This window comes from Podarcis raffonei, chromosome 1 (genome assembly GCF_027172205.1).
Source record: "Podarcis raffonei isolate rPodRaf1 chromosome 1, rPodRaf1.pri, whole genome shotgun sequence".
Taxonomy (NCBI): domain Eukaryota; kingdom Metazoa; phylum Chordata; class Lepidosauria; order Squamata; family Lacertidae; genus Podarcis; species Podarcis raffonei.
The window spans coordinates 109,616,809-109,639,882 of record NC_070602.1 but is presented as its reverse complement, the minus strand read 5'-3'; the positions used below and the strand labels follow the sequence as shown (position 1 = coordinate 109,639,882).

General features: G+C 41.8%; 1 protein-coding gene across 1 annotated transcript in view; it reads right to left on the bottom strand.

Annotated features, from left to right (window-relative positions):
• The window catches only part of XIRP2 (xin actin binding repeat containing 2), an 88,896-nt gene that overhangs the window by 16,842 nt on the left and 48,980 nt on the right, over nt 1-23,074 (bottom strand). The window contains exons 4-6 of the mRNA XM_053408781.1: nt 3,843-3,953; nt 1,993-2,065; nt 148-272 (exon numbers count right to left, since the gene is read on the bottom strand). Coding sequence (XP_053264756.1) covers nt 148-272; nt 1,993-2,065; nt 3,843-3,953 — 309 coding nt within the window. The remainder of the gene's footprint in view (nt 1-147; nt 273-1,992; nt 2,066-3,842; nt 3,954-23,074) is intronic.

Genomic DNA, 23,074 nt, shown 5'->3' with positions numbered 1-23,074 from the left:
ACTGGAAATATCACTTAAACAAATGCAACATGGCTATTCTGAATTTAAAGGCACTGCAACTCAGAAAATAATGTTAACTATATGCAAAAATTGATAACAATTCAGGATTGTTCAGATGGAGATAATCCTGTTTTCAGCACCCCCGACCTTGATCTGCTTTGCAGGTGTTCCACTCTCTCGGCCAGAATGGAACTGGGCTGTTTTTTCAAAGTGCTGCTTTAAGGATTGCGTAGAAATCTTTGGGATCTCCTCATCTGTAGCTGCATTGACCACTGTGATACAGAAAGAAAATGAAAATGAAAAGAAAAATGAAAACTTGAATCTATATCGGCTGCATGAAAATTCATCAGCATTTTTCTGTGCGTTTCTCCCCACAGGCACATTTTTGTTTGTGACTCCCCCTCCCCCCCAAAAATATATTGCATTTTTATATCATATTTTCACAAATTTATGCATTTTTTATGAACAACCCCCCCTAATGTATGCATTTCATTTTTTCCCCTCAAAGTGCAAATTTCAAAGGACGGTTTGCATTTTGGTGTGCATATTATTTGGGATGTGTGAGTTACACCCTTGTGCAAATTAATTGAAATAAACAATGAATTTAGTAGTTTATTGTACAAAACTCATATACAAAACTAGCGGATATGACCTCCGCTATTTTTAAGCAGCATTTGAACATGGTTTGGCATGGAGTCTACTAGTTTTGAACAGTCACTGTTGATTTTCGGATCCCTGTACCACACCTGAATCAGCGCCTGAATGAGCTTCTCCATAGTTGTACAGTCTACAGAACGGAGGCAACTTTTGCATATAGCCCACAAATTCCCAATGGGATTTACGTCTGGGGAATTCCCTGGCCAATCAAGTACCTGTATTTGCTGCTCTGTCATGAATTTCTTCATCACTTTCGATGTGTGACAGGGCGCTAGGTCCTGCTGCAATATCTCAGTACCATCAGGATACCTCTTTTTCAGCTCTGGAATAACTCTCTTTCATAGAACCTCAATATATTGTGGCGAGCACATCATTCCTTCTATTGGCTTCCGGCTTCCGGCACCATAATGATCAACTGACTTTTCGTGTTTGTTTTGAGTACAGGATTACGAGTCAGATAGAAAACATGCTTTGTTTCAATTTATTTGCACAAGGATGTAGATAGTGTTGCAAACCAGAGCAAATATCTCCTCCATCCCTACTTCAGGAATCCCCAAAGGCTTGAGCATTCCCAGTGGCGTGATTGGTTGGAAGATGCTACCAAAAACCACCAGGTTGGATTTGATGGACCTCTGGGTCAAAGTCTAGCCTGGAGATTCTATGGTTCTTATTCTCTATGCACTATTTCTCTCATATTGATAGCAGAGAACCTTACATAGATAGAAAGTCCTAGCCATGAGCTAGAAGCACAATGAACCAGTTTATTTGCTGAGTGACATAGCAGCACCTCTTTCACATGTCAGATCAGAGCTGATTGAACACTGCAATAACAGGGACTGCGAGCCTTTATTAATTTCTGGCTAGGTGATCAGTCCAAGGGTAATTATATCCTTTGATATTCATGACATTTAAATATCTGCTGGGGGAATTGTTACAATAATAATAGAGAAAGAAAAATTGTTTGCCTAAGCCCAGGGCACTTGTGAAAAACACTCAAGCATATATTAGGTAATTTTAAGCACACCGCCATTCATATCAATGGGATGTATGAATGTGCTTAAGAGGAGATGCAAAGGCTTCTGGGCTGGAGTGAGTGTAAATAACCTTAATTATATTCTAATCTTTATGGCCACAATCCATCCAAAGTTAAGTCCCACTGATTTTGATGGATGATATTTAAGTAGGTGCTTAGTTCTCCAGTCAAAATTAATGGCACTCCCAGGACTTAATTGTGGGTGGATTTTGTCTTTCATCCATATGCATACAACAGAATTTGCTGTGTGAAAGGGTAGCTATCGCTTCTTGCCTCCCAGTATATTCTCGGATTTCTCTTACCTGTTTCCTCAATGCTTTGAGTGACGTTAGAAGCTCTCTTAGCCTCAGACAAAGCTTGTTCATGATGAGAAACCTGCAAACACAAATACACACCGCAAAATAATTAAATAAACCAAATCTCAATGAAAAATCAATATTTTAATTTGATCTATTGTATGCTTTATGCAACTCCGGGAGGAGGAGGAACAAGTGCTTTAAGGAGGGAACAGTGTGAGTCCTTCCTACACTAGAACTGATGCTCTGTAGTTATCTGTGAGACAGAAAATCAGCAGTTAAAATTTCACCTCTGCCAAAAATTCACAAGGTAGGCAAGTTGCCATCTCTTCATCTCTTGAAATGCATTTATTTATGTATTTTATTGATGTATATACTACTATTTATAAATATGTAAGAGCAATACTTGACAGTGCTTGAATTGGGGAGACAGAGAGGGTCCAGCCCCCCTTATTTTAGGGGTCAGTCCTCCTACACGGCTGCATCATTTGGCTAAGCTTAGTATGTTAGGGGATGAGAGATTTCTTTAAGATCCCTCCCGCCACCTCCCCATCCCCATAATTTAAGCCCCAGTATCTGGAAATGTCATCATCATCATCATCACCATCTCAAAGCATTCTGTGATAATACTGGGACAATAATTTAGCCTACTTTACAGGGCAGTTTTAAGGATAACTGAGACAAAGTATGTGAAGTGCTTTGAGGACTCCATAACTTCTATTTGTATGCAGAAAACATCAAATACACATCAGTGACTGAATTTGGATACATGCAGGGACAGTGCACACCACCTCTCCCCCCATCTTGCCACTGTTTGCCCACCCCCTCGCTCCCCTCACACTTTTGCCACCACCACCTCCATTGCTGCAAATGCTACCCAGACTTGGGGAACAAGGCACAAGGCTCTGTCAGGATCCTGACTACCTGCTGCCTCATTCCCTAAGCCCAGGAAACACTTGCCTGGCTTTGGGAAGGATGCAGCAGCATGCCGGGATCCTGATGGAGCCTGACAGACCCTCACAACCTCATCCCGCAAGCTGGACAAGCACGTCCTGGGCTCAGGGAACTAGGCCCTGCCAGCATTCTGGAGCCTGAAATGAGAGGGCTCTTGGACCCTGTCAGAGCCTTCCTGCCTCCATCCCAAAACTGAACAAGTGCTTCCTGTGCTTAGGGAATGAGGCAAGAGTCTCTTCCAGGATCCTGGAACCCTGCTGCCTCCTTCCCTGAGCATGTGCAGAACGCCTCCCCACCTTTGCCCACTTGGTTGTCCCTCCTCCAGCCATTTCTAGGCGGCGAGTACCAGACCTTATTTTCTAGAGAATGAAAAGCACTGGGTACAGCAATACAAACGTACATGCCGGTACAGACATCTGGACCAGCAGTTCTTTAATTTTTGTAGTAAAGTGTCTATCCGGTAGGTATAGCATATTGCATACAATGTTCACTTGTTCCAGTTTAGCATGGGGCAACCCAACGAGGAGAGACCAAAGAAGAAAGTGGAAATGGGTTTGAGGAGGAATGGGTGTGGTTAACAGGAAGGTGTCAAAGAAGGAAAGCTGTGGTGAAAGGAGGAAGGGGCAGTGTCCAATGGGATCCACTGCTCTTCTTCTGTCGCCCAAGGGCCCACACAAACCTGAAGCCTGCCCTGCCAAGTGGCAACGTTTTTGCACAAATACTTTTATCAGTGGTACTTCAATTATTTCCTGAGACGGGTAATGGGGACGGGTAATGAGTACAGGTGCAAATCGCCCCATATAAAACTCCTCCTTGCCACCAAAGCAAGGACGGATGCTGTAAGCACCAGAAGGCAAAAGTGGCACAGGCAAAATGGTATCTCATTGCATTGGTTCAGTTACCTTTTCTGATTGAAAGGTTTCCCGCTGAGTTGCCTTTGATGCCACCTCGTTCACTCTGGTTTCTGTGCTGCTGCTGCTTGACATTGTGGCTTGGCTTCGACTCGTCACCTTCTGAAGATGAATAGAAAATAATTCTACGTTGGCAAGTTTACGGTACACTTAAATAAACACTTTCTTATTTTTTTTATTTTCCTTTTATTTCTTGTACGTGGGCCTTTCCTCATACAGAGCCCACAGGGACTAATACCAGCATTAAAAAACACACAAGTGAAACCACAATTGGCAATGCAACAGCATGTGGCAATCAACAAAACAGGTTGACCAAGAGGGCCACTCCCGCGATGCTCTGAAGACCTGCAAAAATAAATGGTTCTTAAGCTGGCGCATGAATCAATACATAATGCGGGTGAGAACCAGATCTGTACTGGGAGGGAGTTCCAGAAATAGAACTGCCTCCATAATCATAAATGATTCTACGGTATATAAGAGGAAAGAGCCAGTTATTTAGTAATAGGGCATAACTCATAATATAATTGGCAAGGATAAGATAAGAAAAAAAAAATACTGGGATGGCTTTTGCCGTAACACACATTGTGGTTTCATTACTATAGTGCATCCAGGAGATTTCCTTTGCTAGGCTCTGTGGCATAAGATATGTATTAAAAGTAGTAGTACAGGACACAGTGACCTGGGTTTTAATGGAAGCTCTGTTGATTTAATCGTCAAATTCCTATTTACAAGCAAGTACGTGACTGGAATATATAGGAGAAAGTTCCCCAACTTGAAGATGATGTGAAGGTCTTGTTCAGAGGATGTAAATATGTGGAGCTAGAAGTCCTAGCAGTTGGGACAGAGGAATATTTCTAGTGTTGCTAGAAATTGTTGCAGCTTAAATCCCTGATTACAAACCACAGCAACTCTTAATCTTTGCCTTCAGTACAAGCTGTGCATTATGGCTCCTCAGCTCCTCAGATTTCAACCCTATTCGAGCTGAACAAGGACTCCCCCCACCCACCTTTTTACCCGATTTCTGCCACAGTGGGGCCAGCTGCCACAAAGAAGAAGGTTGTCCTCCATCTTCTGTCCTGCTCCTCAGGGAAGGATTTCCTACTTGCTCCCTGGTGCTTGGGATGCTGTTACTACAGTGCGCCAGACATTGGGGGGCGGAGAGTGGAAAGAGACACCTCTTTCTTCCACCACCAGTGCCAAAGAAGAAGAAGGTGAGAAAGAGCACTGTGGTGTTTGTATGAATTGCTTTGGGTTGCTAGCCTCAGCCTGAGTCAAGCCTGGAGAGTTCACTCCTCACTGCCTATTTCTCCAAGGGGCAAATGAGGGAGGAGCCAATTCACACGCCGGAAACTGTAAAGTAATGAGGTCTCCAGCAAACAGCATAATGGTGGGAAGCAGCATCTGCAGTGTGCGGCAATTATTATGACAATGTAGCTAGTTTTTTCAGCATGATGGCCATATACAAGCCCAAGTTAAATTCCCATGGATCTCAAGGGGAGCATTAGTAGAAGTCAATAGGAATTAATAAGGGCTCAAATTTGGCTGGGCCATGCACAAGAGGGCTTCCATTGCATTCCCTAAACAATGGCTTAATTGGCCATTCCTGAGGTTGCTCAGCTGGTAGTTCAAGAGACTCTTAATCTCAGGGTTGTGAGTTTGAGTCCCATATTGAGGAAAAGATTCCTGCATTGCAGGGGGTTGGACTAAATGGCCTTCATGCTCCCTTCCAACTCTACAAGTCGATGATTCTATGATCCTCCTCGGATCCATGTTATCATGGATGTTCATGCCAAATTTGAAAATCAGGTGCCTGGCTCTATGGATCTGTAGGACCTGGAGCACATGGAAATAGAGACACACAAATGGTTCTGGGTGTGATGGACTGTTCAGCTCATTTTCCCAAAGCCCTTGGGCAGGGACAAGGGGTGTGGGGGTGATTTCCAAAGGAAATAATCTATTTCCTTGTTTGATAATTCATAGGTTCATAAATATTTCCTGATGTCCAAAGGGAAAGAGAGCATGTGAATTGCAGAATGTAAAGGTTTGAACTTTCCAACTGTTGCTTGCAACAGCAATTATGTTAAGCGGAGGCAACCATGAGGCTGGCCACAGGCAGAACATATCGTTCAAACTAGGTGGGAAGGAATGGTAGGAAGAATGGGCAAGATTATTTAGATGGGCCATTTCCCTCCCCCTCCCATAAATGTGATTGTGGAAATGCTGTTGTAAAGTGATTTTCACATAAAAATAGCGTGCGGTTGAAAGCAAATGCGGGTCAGAGGGAGGAATCAATGCATGTCCCACAGGTAAGAATAAATGTTAAGAAGTGTTCAGGATTGATTTTTTTTTTTTTTACATACAGAATTCTCTGGAGTAGATCACAGTTGAAAGGAAGCAGAAGTCAAGGAGTCTAGATGGCATCATCCACTGGCATCTCTCTCATTTTGAGATGAACCTTAAAACTACATTATATTAAGCATTTTCCTAATTATGGTTCCATTAGGTATATAACTGACAGTTCAAAGACAGCTAACAATGGTTAGTAAATGTATGAGGGCTTGCTTTGTATTTATAGTTGAATCTTTCCTACAGCGCCAATGGGATTGTTATGTAGCTAAGTGGCTGGAGAGCTACAGGCATTCCATTTACAATTTGCCTCATCTTTCTTCCTTGCCGAGACTGAGTGATGGGCACAGCACACAATTGGCAGGGAACACAACTGGTTCTATTCTACACGGTTCACCTACAGCTGTTGTTATCGCAGTCTGTGTGCTTTTTATGTCCAGTGCCAAAAATAAAGGCTCCTCTCTTAAGTTATAACTCCAAGTAACTTCATAGGGTAAAAGAAATGGGATAAGTTGCCAGTCTGGTCCAGGCACTCTTGAAGGAGATGGGGTTTCTGGATCCATGAAATCCGGGTCCATGCCTGGTTTTGGTACTTGGTCACCCTGCAGGATAACCTCTGTGGGGATCAAGGATAGAGCATGAGACTCTTAATCCAAGGTAGTGGGTTTGAGCCCCACATTGGGTGAAATATTTCTGCATTGCAGGGACCCTTGTGGTTCCTTCTAACTTTACAATTTTCTGATTCAATTATTCTAAGATGGGGGAGTGTCACCCTGTCCTCACAGCAATGCCTGTTACTTTGAACCATGGTATTAATTTGGAAAGGCTGTCCAAGTTGGGTGAGGGTGGTGGTTCCACTCATCCAAAATGTAGTACTGGGGGGAATTTTCTGCTTCAGGGTTCTATCTTATCCACTTTTCTGTTCATCATCTACAAAAGACCACTGAATGGTCTTTTAATATATTACTAATTTAATACATTACAGACTTGAAATTGAATCTGTTCACACACACACACACACACACACACACACACACACGAGAGAGAGAAATTCTTCTTCGTCTGGTTATAAGAAGGTCCATTTTCAGGTCTGCCAACCACATCCCTGTCCATTAAATGGAAGTTATGTGCACAACATTTTAGAGTCTTCTCATGACACATATGCCGATAGACAAACTCTGCGTCAAAGATGCTAATTTTTTGTAAGACAACACCACAGGAGATGTTGGACTACACAGCATGGGAAAATAACAGGTTCTCACACATTCTCACCCATTTGACAACGAACCATATTAGTAATCAGCATTGTTTAGTTTGTCCTATTCATGTCTACTCAGAAGCTGGACCCACCCCCAGGGAAAATGGGTGCAGGACTGCAAGCCTCACCTACTATGCTCATCCTTTTATCTACCAGTCTTGGCCTGCTTTTGTGCAGCCCTGGCAAAGAGCTGTCAATCCCCTTCAAGCAAATCCCAAAATAGAGTGGATGAGCCCTATACGTTAGTGACCAATATTATTTGTAATCACATTCTTCGGAGAGATGTGCAGCCAGAGGTCTCTAAAGGGAATGATGATCATATTCTTCAGCAGTGACTCAGGCGCACTACCCTGGTTTTACTAGCAGTAATCCATTTTCCTGAGCTTTCTGTGCTTTTTATGATGAGCCAAACTTCATATCAGTTGATGCTCTTTGTTATGGCACAATGTCCTCTGGTCTGTAAGAATTCAGCTTTATCCCTTTCCATGGAGAAGGCTGCCTGCTCTTTGTCTGAGAGTGTTTGTATCTGACAGCCAGGTTTATGCCGTATTGACGGACTGGCCTCCTTATCCTTCAAAATCAATTTAGTAGCTGCGACTGAGATGATTTTTGGCCCCTTCAAGAACAGAAGAGGTTCTTTCCAATTTCACACAGTGCAGTGGTGAACTTCTGTAGCTAAATTGCATGCTACACCCCGCCACACGCACACAAAGATACCAGGCTCTGAAACAAAGATCCTGGTGTTTAGTAGTGGTCTGCATGCCTAGACACATTGTGAAGATAGTGAGAGAACAGTCCCCAACCTTCTCCAAATGATATGATCAGCACTGTCAAAATGGACAGCATCGGCCATGCATTTGGTACTATAACATGGAGCCCAATGCACACTGAAGGAACCCTATATCAATCCTTGGTACCAGATGTAAGGAAGTTTGTTTTAAAAACAAACAAGTTCAAGTTCAACATGTCTGCAAAGGAGCTAATTCTGGCTCACAGCTGTCCCTTTGCAAAACAAAGCTGCTGTGCCAAAGTATAAAACATACTTAAGAAGTCTAAGAAAACATCTAAACACACACACATATGTGTGTGAATTTTGTTTCATTTATTTCCCCCAACAATTAGGATCTTTAAACTAAAAGGCCCAAAGTGTAAATGAACTTGAAGATGAACAAGAAATCATTCAAAGTTCTGCTCCAAAAATGAACTTAATTCATGTTTAGCTCACTTGGCAATTATGGGAACTATTTTCAGATACAGTTCAGAAATTTTTGAACTAATTCAGTGAATTTCATTGAACCAAACTAGGTCATCCCAAGGCCTGATAAGAATTTGGCAAAAGGAACTGCAGGCATGACCCTCATTTGCACATGTGGATCCTTATCCATTAGGGCTTCAGCCCTGCGCAAACAAACTAGGCGTATGCTCCATTTAATACAGTGAGACTTACATTTGAGCATACATATGCACAGGACTGAGGTTCACCGACATTGGGTGGTGGCATTCCATGCCAAAGAGTTTAATATTTGATGCTACAATTCTATGTAATTCTCTTTGCAATGTTAAGTTGTGCATGTATTACAATATACAGTGGTGTCTCGGGTTACAGACGCTTCAGGTTACAGACTCCGCTAACCCATAAATAGTACCTCAGGTTAAGAACTTTGCTTCAGGATGAGAACAGAAATCGTGTGGCGGTAGCGGGAGGCCCCATTAGCTAAAGTGGTACCTCAGGTTAAGAACAGTTTCAGGTTAAGAACGGACCTCCAGAACGAATTACCGGTAAGTTCTTAACCTGAGGTACCACTGTATTTGTTTCTGAAGAGCAAGAGACATATACCAGGCAGATGATTTTTGGAGGGCAGATAATGCTTGCTTTGGTTTTCAGAAAACTGGCTGCTGCTCCCATCAATGGCTGTTGCTTAAATGTCATTCAAAACTATTTCATTGTGTTCAGTAGCATTGTGTGAAGGAGACAGGAGGGGGTTTCCTAGCAGTATTTACAACCAGAGTTTGAAAGCACTTCACCACATGCTGCTTTTTTCTTTTTTTAAACTTTTACTTTTACTTAGAATTGAACACCACCCTGGTGAGAAAGTCAAATGAAAGAGCTCCATCTATGTGGCTCCTGCTAATGCATGGCTTTTTAGATCTATTTGAGTGTGCTGGTTGTGTGGGAAAGCTACACAAAAGCAGGATGGAATTACTAAGCCCTGTGTTGTGATGCCCATTATTCTCTATGAGTTGGAGGATGAAATTTGAAATGTGTAGACTGCTCAATGCTCCCCATATGATTTATAACCTAAGTTTTGCAGAACAAAACTGTCCTTGCTGTAACTCCCCCCCTCCCCGGTCCTTTACCTAACTTATTATCTGACTTTGAACTTTGGGTTCCGTTGTTTCCCTGTTCTTGTGGTAGTTTTCAGTATCTACTCCAATAACTCTGATGAATCAGATGCTTGATGTCATCTTGCGCTTTCTGGTTTGTATCCCCATCCCTCAATTTTTCTACCTCTTTGGCTCACTCACAGATCATGTTTTGGATTTGATAACAGTTATTTCTATATTTCCATTTTCTGATGGTCACCTTCTTTTTCTCTCATTCTTCTTTGTGCAAACCTCTTACTAGATCATCGAATTACCTTCAGAATCTGGATTTTGATGCCTTCACCCCTGTTAGGTCCTTCGGTCGATATCTCCTGTTTATTTATTCCCTGCATCTTCTTCTAGTGTTCCTCTTTCCCTATGTAACTGCTCTCCTATATTGTTCCTGTCATCCTTCTCCTACTTTGCCTTTAGTTCCTCATTGTAGTAACTTCAGTAATGAATTTGGGCTGCTTTATAAGTTATGGGGCAAGACTAAACACATTTCTTCTCCGTGGCATAAATTAATGTACATCTCTTTTCTTCTTCCACCTGCTCAACCTTAGTATTTGCCAAAACAAATTGCTTCTTTTCCTTCTTCTCCTTGCTTTTTAACTGTTAATTTTGTGCTCTACCTTTTTTCATCCCCTCCCCACGTCTCACATCTCGGATTTTTGCTTAGTTCCCCTGCCCACCATAATAAATCAGCAGCTCCTGACTTTTCTATTTCTGTAACTTACATCTCCTGGTCCTTTATAGAACTCTTATTTCTAAACCTTCTCAACCAAATGGGTCATAGCTCATTGGCAGAGGACCTGCAGTGCATGGAGAAGGTCCCACATTCAATCCTGGGCATCTCCAGGGCTAGAAAAGACGCCTAGTCAGTATAGACAATACTGAGCTGGACAGATCATCTAAAGAAATAGCAGTGGAAGAAGGAAAGCAACAAGCAGAAGAAATAAAGGAAGATGCTTTGCTAAAAGGCAAATTCCTATGCCTCCCCCTATGCCTCATGATTTTCTTCTTTCTCTACTATTTCTTCAGAAGATCTTTCTGGTTTCGTCCTCACCCAAACCTACATCCAGTCCTTTTTCATCCCATTTCTTCTTCTTCTCATTAAATATATTGCTTTAGCTCATTTTGCTTTCTTTCTCTAACTAATCCCTCCTTGATTTCTGGTTAGTTTTCTTTGACCTTTAATTCTAATTTTAATTTAAGAACACAGAAGTGTCAACAATGGTTGATTCTTCTTCACTTGCTATTGGCTAGTTTTTCATCTTGCTTTTCGGTGGCATCCAGTGTTAGTCAAACTTAGAGCAGACCCATTTAAATCAGTGGTTGTCTGCTGAATTCAGTGGGCCTACTCTGAGAATCACTAACATTGGATATCTCCCTTTGTTTCTTAATTACTTGAACAAATCTTATTTGAATTTTATCAAATACTCTTTTTGAGTCTTATCAATCAGATCTTCATGCTAACAGAACAGAAACAATGTTCTTTTCCTTAGCTAATTTATCTGAATGCCCCTTGTATGCTGATCTCTTCCTGATCTCTCCTCTGCATTAAATTTTTTTTTTAACAATGCTTGTGTTTCTATTATTTGAAATTCCTAAAGGTTCTGATTCAGGCCGTTTGATTCTTGTTGTTTACCTTCATTAGAGTTTTAGATTCTCTCATTTAGTCTTTTCATATTGATCAGCATGTTCAGGACGATATCTAGCTACTCTTTTCTATTTCTGATCTGTCTTCTTCTTTTGCCAATCTTTCGTCATGTCTTCTTGCTGCTTCCACATGGCAGCCTGCTCATTCTTTGAAGTTAAATCTTCAAACAGAAAACAGAATATCTTACTTTTCCTGTCTCTTCTCTTCCCGTTCTTTCTGCTTCTTTGATTTATGGCTGATGTTATCAGTTGTCCTTCTCTTCCAACCAGAGATCTCAGAACCTTTTCCTTCTTTTTTCTTCACAGACTTTATTTTCAGCTAAGCTCTGTCATTTTCGGTTGTCAAAGCCAGCTAAAATTCATTCATTTCTTTTTGTTTATTCTGTCCATCCTTTGAATCATTCTCTTATTTTCTGACACTTGGATTATTGCAGTGCTCTTTTGGTTGGTCTTCTGAATTACCCTCTTGTTGCTTTCATTTTGTCACCTGCCTTATTTTTCCTCACACAAATATGATCATGTTTCTCTGCCTTTGATTCCTCTTCAGTGGTTACCTTTTCCTTTTCACGTTCAATTTATGATTCTGCAACTTGCCACAAAATGTATTCAATCTCGGACTTCCTGTTATGCAACGAACCCAGCAAGTCGCCCTCTTGGGTGCTCCAGCGCCCGGGAGGGGTCCCCATGGAGATTAATGGGTAAGGGGCATGTCTCCCCTATCCTTTTGAGGGTAACAAAAGGGCACGACCTGCGGTCGTCCATTAATGCCTTTTTGGTAACAACTGGACTGACTGTCTGTAAAGCACTTGGAAGAGAATAAACTGTTGAGTTGGATATAATGGAACTGAGGATTGGCAGGATGGACTGCAGGAAGATTAATTAGTTTAGGGAGGAGGATGGAGAGGAGATATGGATTTTGTTTAGATTACATCAGCCCACCCTCTAGAAGCTTGAAGTTGGAAATAAGAACAGTGAAAGGGACAGGATGGACCACAGTGTATACCAACTTGACGGCTTCTGAGACTTTCAGACAGAAAAGAAGAAATATGGATTGTGTGTATTTATTAATGAGCTGGTTGGATGTAAAATTGAGGATTAAATTTGGCAAAATCTGAAGGGTGGGTGATGCTGGGAGATTGGCAGTATTAAAGGGGGGGATGTTTATTATATATTTTTACAAAAAAATTCTAGGGGTTTCATTTTCACGCTCTGCACCAGTGAGGCTGAGTTGTTGATTACTGGGGCCAGATCTCAGACAGCAATGTTCAAGGCCATGTTAAGGAGGAATGTGTGTATGTTGTCTGGGAGGAAGCAATATCTGTTTTTCCTCAGGTAAAGTGTTACTCAAGAGGTATCAGAAGGAAATGTTTGAAAATTGATGAACAACTATTATAGATAGATGAGGATTTACTCTACTCAGGTATTTTGAGGACAGGTTATAACAATGTATAAAAGCCGTAGCAGAAATTTGTAATTGAACAGGTGTAGAGGCGAAGGGATGAATGTATTTTGAATTATAGCTGGAAAAGTTATTTTATTGGGAGCAGCAAAGGAGGAAGGAAAATAGAGGTGACATCTGGGGTGGGTGGGAAGTCAATTTTTAAATTTGCATTGAATTTGTATTAATTTGGTGACAATTTGTTAAAAGTTATGGAAAATCAATAAAAATAATTGGTAAAAAATGTATTCATTCTCTAGATCCTGCTCGCCTTCATCTCTGGTTTCTCTATAGTCTACTTTCCTTCGTTTCCATTTTTCTGCTTCTTATTATTTGTCACATGCTGGACTTCTTCCTCTCATGCTTCATGCTTTTTTCTCCTTTTTCTCCTTCACTATGCAACTCTTTAGCAAACAATATTTGTTAAATTAATTCTCATACTTTTGATTTTAAAATGCCTTTAGAATGCAATTCTATAATAAAATCTGAAGTTTATGCTAAAATCCTAATCCTCTTTAACGATGAGTAACCCCAATTTAATTCAATAGGTCTTATTTCTGAGTATACATGGTTTGGATGGTGTTATGAGTCCATTTGAAGTGGTGCTTGCTTCTGAGTAGAGATATATATATATAACTGCATTGTCTTATCTATTTCAGCTAGTTTCTTGCTGCCTTCTCCAGTGTTTAGCTTCATTTTTAGTATATTATTTCAGTATTAGCAGATTGTTGTCTTACATAGTAAGACCATTAGGTAAGACCTGTCTTTGGGTCAAGTGGAAAAGAGGTAGCCATAACGAGTCTCCAAAATAGATAGTGTATTGCAAATTCACTGGGATGTATGTCACTGGAATACAATGGGACTGAGACCTGGGTTAAATGTGAAACAAACTCACCCATGCTGGGTTCCATGCACCTGGTCTCACACCTGTTGGCATCTACATGTGCAGCATTAGAACAGAAGTGATCTGTGCCTCAGGAGTATTTTGTGCTAGCATGTTCATTATGCACACAGAACCGGTGACACTGTGTGTGCAATTCCTTTTCTTCTTTTTTGCTCAGCACATTTAAACCGGGCTGTATTTTTGTAAATGCAGAATCTGATATAATCTGACGGATGGAGGCTTTCACATGGCATCTTCAGTTTGCTTCCAGCGCAGCCATGATGTGCATTTTGTGGCCTTTAGCAAGTCAGCATTACCTATCCCACCAGGATGCCATGAGGATGAAAGGAGATCATTGCAAGTGTGCCACCCTGAGTTCTTTAGAAGCCAGAATAGAAGGATTACTAATAAATATATTTCTTGCTATCCAGAGACGAGTGATGTTTGCCCTTTAGTTGGACTTTGCTTTCAGTTCTGCTAGAAGCAAGTACTAACCATTATTCAGCCACTCGTTTTATGTGAAGAACTGCACATAGCTCAAAAGCTTGCACAACTAATCTATAATACCTTTGTAATACAATGGTATCAGTGCTCAAATTACAGACAGCAGAAGAGAATCAGAGTTGAATAAAGAGGAGTCAGCCACACCTGGGGCTGCTGTATCACTCACTGGGGAATTGGACCAGGTTCACTGTGTGCTCCTACAGAAGCTTGGGCTGATGATTTGGAAGCCATGGAAACTGAGGCTGGTGGTCTGGAGTCTGCAGAGCTTAGGTCCTTAAGAGACACTATTAGGAATCAGACCTGCCCAGCAATGCAAGGAGAACATCAGAAGGAAGGTCATAGAAAGAGTAAGTACTTGTCTTCAGGACAGAGTGCTGGCCAGAACCACAGGTGTCAGGCCAAGGTGGTGGAGCCTGGGGAAGGTAGACTGAACGAAGAGATGTATTAGGTCTCAGTTCATCTCCAGTCTTCCTAAGAGCAAGTCGCTCACTTGGTGCTGCAACCACAGAACTGCCTTGCTGCCTTGGCCTCATGGGTACCCAATTAGTATGGTCAGAACCACCTTCCACTCGGACACTCAGGGTGGGGTGAGTTAAAGCCAAGTCAATGTCTTGGATCCAAAATGTTCCTCCTAGTAGAATATCCACAGCAAATAATTTGAATGAACGCTTACAGAGGAAATCATTCAAGGAGGATCTTGTCAGTGATCAGAAAAGAGCAAGCCTTCTTCCTTCGGCCTCCCAGATGTTACAATGTCATGGAACTGATATGCTTTCCTGGTTCACTGCTAGCTTTCAAAAATGAAGATTTAACTTGCTTTCCACTGTTTATTGCCAAATGTTCCTTCTAGAACAAAGATCTTTTATAGTAAGACTGTACTGTGTGCTCCTACACACACACAAAACAAACATAGCAGTCTGAAAGGAGAGGCAAACAGCTATTGACCTGCAAGCTGCACTATGAAAGAAAATTCACAGTAAAATCAGGTAATTTTTGCCTATTTGACTCTAATGCACAACAATAACATTAGCAGATTTTTTTTCTAAGGAACATGGGCTCAACAATCATTATTATTTCTAACTGAGGTGATGCATGCTTCAAGTCCAATGTTTAAAATGCATCTTGATCAAGCTTCTATTGCTCTCTTTGGTACACTGAATTGAATATTGACCCAAGATACCAAAGTTAAATAAGGACAGGATGCCAACCTGGATTTCCTTGTTACCATTAGCTACGTGAATCCTGGCTTGCAATAGGGCAACACAGCAGACCTGAACTTTATATTTGCTCGGGTGGCTTAAAACAGCTTTCAAACTGGGAATGCATCACATTGATTAAAAGGAATTGAATAATTTCCTGTGACAGGCTATGGATTCCCTTAAGAGTTGTCAGAAATCTGTGGACAGAAAACCCATGCAGTTTCAGAAGGGGAAGTGAATGCATAACTTGATTAGATGAGATTTTTTGCTGGAGGCTACTCTCCCTGCCTGTCTCCCATATACCTCAAGGGATATGACTACCATATGCATTTCGATCTACACTTATTTTTAGCATTAGGTTTACTTTAAGTAAGTGAAATGCACTAAGCATAGGTAAGTACCAGTTGAGATTGTGCCCGTGAGAGTGTAGTACATTACTGACAAATCATGTTAAATCAAATGGCGAGCACCTTTTTTTTATTTCTTTTTTTACTAGGGGTGTGTATTATTTATGATCCTACAGAAGAGAAAGCTCCATTGGATATAAATACAGCACCATCAATGAAAGCAGCAGAAGAAATAGAGTTGAGCTCCTAAAGGATTAGGTAAAGGTAAAGGGACCCCTGACCATTAGGTCCAGTCGTGACCGACTCTGGGGTTGCGGCACTCATCTTGCTTTATTGGCCAAGGGAGCCTGCGTACAGCTTCCGGGTCATGTGGCCAGCATGACTAAGCCGCTTCTGGCGAACCAGAGCAGCACACGGAAACACCGTTTACCTTCCCTCCAGAGTGGTACCTATTTATCTACTTGCACTTTGACGTGCTTTCGAACTGCTAGGTTGGTAGGAGCAGGGATTGAGCAATGGGAGCTCACCCCGTTGTGATGATTCGAACCGCCAACCTTCTGATCGGCAAGCCCTAGGCTCTGTGGTTTAACCCACATCACCACCCATGTTCCATCCACAGGCCAGGAAACTCTGAGTAAATATGCAGAGGACCAAGCTCTTGTTTTTATCCAGACAGTCCCACTTTCTGCTCTGCCCTATTCTATTAAGACCAAAAAGATAATCTCTGTTCTCTCTGTGAGTGTCTTTTGTGCCCTGAATTCCTTTTCAGCCCAAAAGACTATGGTGGTTGTTTGTTTGTTTTTAGCCTTGCAGTACATATTGCTGCTAATAGGATTTATTTATATAAAGCCTGCCTACATAGAAGACAAAGAAGATGCCTAGAGGTCTGTGCTTGTTTTGGTTTTTGGTTTTTTTACAAACCTGTAGTAGGTAAGCTGATTTCTTCTTCATGATGCATTTGAAAATCAAATTAAGAGTGGCGTAATTCATGGGACATTATTAATTGGGCAAAAGCTTCTTTTCAGTCTCAAGAAGTTGAAAGTTTAGTATTATACTAAACTTCTACTGCAGGGATCTCCAACCAGTCAACCGCTATTGACAGGTCGATCCCCGGGTGATAGTGGTAGATCGTGGTTGATCGCGGGCTCACTTTCCTCTGCAGGGGAAAAAGGGCATCCGCCCCCGCCCCCTCGCTCTTCCCTTCATTCGCGCATGATTGCAAAAAAGGAAGACAGAGTTATCGCTGCCGTGTTTACTACTCGGTAAGCATTTCAAAAAAGCTCAACAACTTTGGCCTGCCTCCCTAGCTCAGCAACTTTGGGTTCCCCCCCAAATGGGTAGATCACTGCTAGATTTTTTTATCCGTGGGTAGATCGCAGTCTCTTGGGAGTTGGACATCCCTGGTCTACTGCATGCACATCCTATCTCCTGCTGTAAACCAGTCCCCTCCCCAAAAAACTTGGGTCCCCCCAGCTGTTTTTGAACTACAATACCCATCATCCCTGACCACTGACCCTGCTAGCTAGGAATGATGGGAATTGTAGTCCGAAAACAGCCAGAGACACAAATCTGAGAAACACTGCTGTAAATACTACACAAAGAAAATGGTTTTTTCACTTTATTATGGGGAACCTGCCAGGTTCTCTCCCACTTCCCATCTCCACTCAAATCTAGTCCTTGGCTGAAGTATTTGGCCCAGTCATTTTCATACATTTTGAGGAGAATGTCCTCTGATGATTGGATTAATCTTTGGGGAATGGACAAATTGTTAAGAATGTTCATCGTTGACTTCAAATTCAAGGTGCTCTCAGTTTGTTCATTTCTTTTTTAAAACAACAGAAATGGCTTTCCACAGTGTGGCTGCTCAGGCTCCATTCTCGGAACAGACTGCTCTTTGGGAATAATGCTACATCATGACATGTACAATATAGATATTTCTCATACACATCACTTGACTAGAGAAGTTACCTTCGGAGAAGTGCAAATTTTGAGTTGGCTGTGTTTTGATTTGCATATTGTTAAGTGTGAATTAAGCAAGTTTGTCTTTAAATGAAAACTGGATCAAATTCCCCCCCCCCATTCCCAGTTAAAAAGTAACATGGGAAGTAATTATTAACTACATGGAAGGGAACAGCTACTTCTGATCAGCCTGGAGAGATCAGGGAACTGCTAACATGGCATAAAGCACCTGAAGATAAAGCCCAGTATCAATAAAAACACTTTTAACACACTCTAAAAGGCTTTATTTACGCTTGTTTTGGTTGACCTCTATAACTCACTCCTGGTTTTTCTGCTGAGCCGTGTTAAACTTGCACCAATGAAATGTACCGTGCCACAGAGAGCTGTCAGAACGGTTCATTGTATCACCATAGCTGGCAGAATTTCTGACTGTAGATATGAGATGGTCTGAGTAAATTGCATATGCAAACCTATTAAATATAGGCCTTTTGTGTTTCACACCTTTAATTATTTTGGCTTTTTTCTCCCTCAAGTTTCACCTAAATTTGCTTTCCTGTAATGGAGGGTTAGCTAACATGGTGCCCTCCATCTGTTGTTGTACTCCTGCTCTCTGTAGTACCAGCCAGCTTGGTTAATAGTCAGGAATGATGGTAGTTGAAGTCCAGCAATATCTGGGGAGCACCACATCGCCCACTTAAAACACAGAATTTCTATGTGGTGCACGTAAAATGTTTAAACAAAATAACCCTCTAGAATAAGGACACTTAAAATCTATCCTAGAAACAGAAAACTACCTTTAATGCCTGCCAAAATAGGAAAGTCTTTTTCAAGCACCTGAAGTTTACCAGAGAGGGTGCCTATCTAATCTCAACTCGAAGGGGGTTCTATAGGATTTTGCCCCAAATACTGAATGCACAGCTTCTGGTAGTTACAAGCCATGTATCTGAACCATGGGGGAGAGGGGGGCTGACTGAGATTCCTTTCAAAGATCACAGTGGTTGGGCAGAGATATAAGGCATCAGGAGGTGCTGAAGGTATCTTGCACCCAAGGGCCTTGTACATTAAGACAAGAACCCTGAACCTGGTCCAGTATAATATGGTATAATAAGTATAATAAGTACCAGTGTTATGTGCTGACATGTTCCCATCAACAATCTAGTCGCAGCACTGGGCACCAGAAAAAGCAGAAGGCTAGCCCCATATGGAGCACATTGTGATGATCAAGCCTTGAGAGCGAATGCTCATTAAATAGCCAACTTTGTCTAATATTCCTGCAAAGAAATCATGATGAAGGGTCATCTGGAAGCTACACTAATGACATATCCAGGTTGTCACATTATCAAGACATGTGTTTCCCTGCACCTGTACTGCAACAATGGCTGCCTGCTGGCGGAGAGAGAGAAAATGCAGAATGTGTTGATGTCATAACATGGCCTCTTCCAGAAGAGTTTGCAATACCAGCCCTGCCTCATACACAACCTGTATTCCCATATTAGGTATTAGTTGGTTAATTTAAGGAAGCATAATGAAGTATTGTCAATGGCTAATTTTAAAATTAGACAGCATCTTAAAAAGTGGAGACAACACCTTGCCAACAAAGGGCCGTATAGTTAAAGCTATGGTTTTCCCAGTAGTGATGTATGGAAGTGAGAGCTGGACCATAAAGAAGGCTGATCGCCGAAGAATTGATGCTTTTGAATTATGGTGCTGGAGGAGACTCTTGAGAGTCCCATGGACTGCAAGAAGATCAAACCTATCCATTCTTAAGCAAATCAGCCCTGAGTGCTCACTGGAAGGACACATCGTGAATCTGAGGCTCCAATACTTTGGCCACCTCATGAGAAGAGAAGACTCCCTGGAAAAGACCCTGATGTTGGGAAAGATGGAGGGCACAAGGAGAAGGGGACGACAGAGAACGAGATGGTTGGACAGTGTTCTCGAAGCTACAAACATGAGTCTGACCAAACTGTGGGAGGCAGTGGAAGACAGGAGTGCCTGGCGTGCTCTGGTCCATGGGGTCACGAAGAGTCGGACACGACTAAATGACTAAACAACAACAAATTTTAAAATCCACAGGGTGATAGCCAGTTGTCAGTGCATGAGTGGAATGGACTTCCCCTTCCCCTCCTCCCCTCTGGAGCTCTAACCAAGGAACACCCCAAGAGGAAGAGGAAGTCCTCTTGCACAAGCAGTAGCCCCCTCACACAACATTGGGTTTCACCCACAGTTTAAAAGCAAAGCAGCCTAGATGCAAAATGGATTTGTTTACAGTACAACCACATACACACACAGAAACTCTCTCACATACATTTACTATACATTATGGTATACTTAGTCCGTGGTCCATACATGCCAGCTCCTAGGGGCTGAGGCTGTTTTGGCCCCCCTGATTTTTTTAAGAGGGCCGGACTCCCTCAATGTTCAGAGGGCATTTGGCTCTATCCCATGGCTCCTTGTGACAACATTAGGACGTCGCATCAGGCCCCCCAATCAACTTGAGAAGCTGGTGCCTCTGCCCAGTCCTAGTCAAGATTTCAGACTACTCTGAGTGATTTCAGGCTGCTTCATTGAAATATACTCAGAGTCGCAAAGTGATTTCATGCTCTTTATTCAGCTCATAGTGGTGAGGAGGAATGAATGAATGTCCCCTCAAAGTATCTGCTTTATATACATTATTTACACAATGGGCTGCACATGATTGGCTAATTCCGGAATTCTACTGTAAGCCAATCAGGTTGTGGATTCACTTCTATCTGGAGCATGATTGGGTGGTTCCTGCCAACCAATCATACTGCTGCATTGTTCTAGGACCAGTCAGACTGCTGCATTCTGAATCCTATTGTTCTAGGACCAATCAGACTGCTGCCTTTTGGATCCTATTGTTCTAGGACCAATCAGACTGCTGCAGTTTGGATCCTATTCAACTGAGTACATAACATTCATCCTAATGGACTTCACTGGGAAGAAGAACCAAGAACCTTAACCTTTATTTGAAACCAGGCACACAAACCCAGGCATGGACAAACACAATATGACATTTCTCTAGGGATGAAACATTTCCTACTACAGATTGTGTGAAAGGATTTAATCGCAATTCTCCATGTGAAAACCCATGATTTCATTGACATGTACCTCCAGCATTAGACTCAAAACATTTTCTGGTGATGCTTTTAATTCTTTACATATTCACAACTGGAGAAAAATCCTGCCTTCGGATACAGAGTTCTCATTTTATGTAAATAAAACCTGCTCACGTTGATACCCAAAGGCAGCTAGCTGTCTCACTGTGGACTGTAAAAGCTGGATGACATAATTGACAGTGACCTTGTGTATGAATGACCTTGATTTAAAGCACCTCGAGACCATGGAATTTTATTTATTGGTTCAGCAGAGTTTTAGACTAACGTCATTTTGTTGTTTCATAGATGAGCGCTGAGCATTAGAGTAAATGTGGCTGTTTATCAAGCCGTTACTATTTCTCAAAATGAACAGCACATAGATAGTGCAATGAGTTTCATTATACCATCCCTTACATATTCCAAAAATCATTAACTTGGCTGCAACAGTTTTTTTCCATGATATATGATAATGAAGTAATAAAATACATAAACCTCTTATCTAAACCAACATTTGGAAGCTGCGTTTATATGGCTTTGTGTAGCATCTGGGTTCCTCTGTGCCATTTTTGATCTATTTAGAGAAGCTGATTAAATTTAACACAAAGAAAACAGCAAACTCTTTCCCAAAGAGAACAGCTTAGCACAGCTCCAAGAAAAATATATGCAAAACACTCACAGATAGTTTATAATGAATTATAACCCCAAAGACGTGGTTTACATTTTCATATGTTTGGGGGCCATAGAGAAGAGGTGTGTTTGGATCACTGTTCTACAATATGAGTTTTGACTGGCACTTCATTCATTTGTTTGTTTTACCTTCAGATACAGTAACCGCCACAGGGACACGGGTGGCGCTGTGGTCTAAACCACTGAGCCTCTTGGGCTTGCCGATTCAGAAGGTCAGCAGTTCGAGTCCCTGCGATGGGGTGAGCTCACATTGGCTGTCCCAGCTTCTGCCAACCTAGCAGTTCAAAAGCATACCAGTGCAAGTAAATAAATCAGTCCCGCTGTGGCAGGAAGGTAAATGGCATTTCCATGCGCTCTGGCTTCTGTTGTGCCAGAAGTGGTTTAGTCATGCTAGTCACATGACTCGGAAAGCTGTCTGTGGACAAACGCCGACTCACTCGGCCTGAAAGTTAGATGAGCGCCACAACCTTATACAGTGGTACCTCGGGTTAAGTACTTAATTCATTCTGGAGGTCCGTACTTAACCTGAAACTGTTCTTAACCTGAAGCACCACTTTAGCTAATGGGGCCTCCCGCTGCTGCCACTGCGCCGCTGGAGAACGATTTCTGTTCTCATCCTGAAGCAAAGTTCTTAACCTGAAGCACTATTTCTGGGTTAGCGGAGTATGTAACCTGAAGCGTATGTAACCCGAGGTACCACTATAGTCACCTTTGACTGGACCTAACCATCCAGGGGTCCTTACAGTAACCCTGTAAAACAGAACATTGAAAATTACCAATATTCATGTGCATCCAGGAAAATTGCCAATCAGGGAAACAGCTCATATTACTTTTTTTGTTTAAAGCCAAGTGAACATTCCCATGGCACATCCTCTTTCAGATGGCAATCAGGGCCGGCGCTATCATTAGGCAGAGTGAAGGGGATGCCTCAGGAAGTTGATTTTGAGTGTCATTAGAGAGCAGCAAACTGTTAATTGTTTAATGTATGTTTATTGCATTTTTGCTCCCAGAGAAAGGGACTTGTGGGATTTTCTTTGAAAACAACTAGGCCAGCTTGGGTTCCTTATGTGCATAGGGATAGGTTTGGGGATGCATCATTTGCTGTTCTGTTGTTCAGTCAACAAAATGCCATGGGCCAGCCCTCTTGCAAGTTGGAGAATTTGACAGTCATCAAACTTTAATGCAAGCTCTGTAATTTTTGCTTATTCGCCAACCATACGAGTAGCCAGAGTTTTATGCGAGCACTAGCAATATTTAAGGATACATTGTAAATCAATCAATCAATCAATCAATCAATCAATCACAAACTTCATGACAATGTTGTCAAACCCAGACCATTATACTAATGGTACTCTGTTCACTGACATTGTTTTGGAGTTACCATCCAATCTGATATACTGAAATGTATATTCCCTTGAAGTGATGATGGTAGCCATTAACAATAATTGTTATATTTCTTA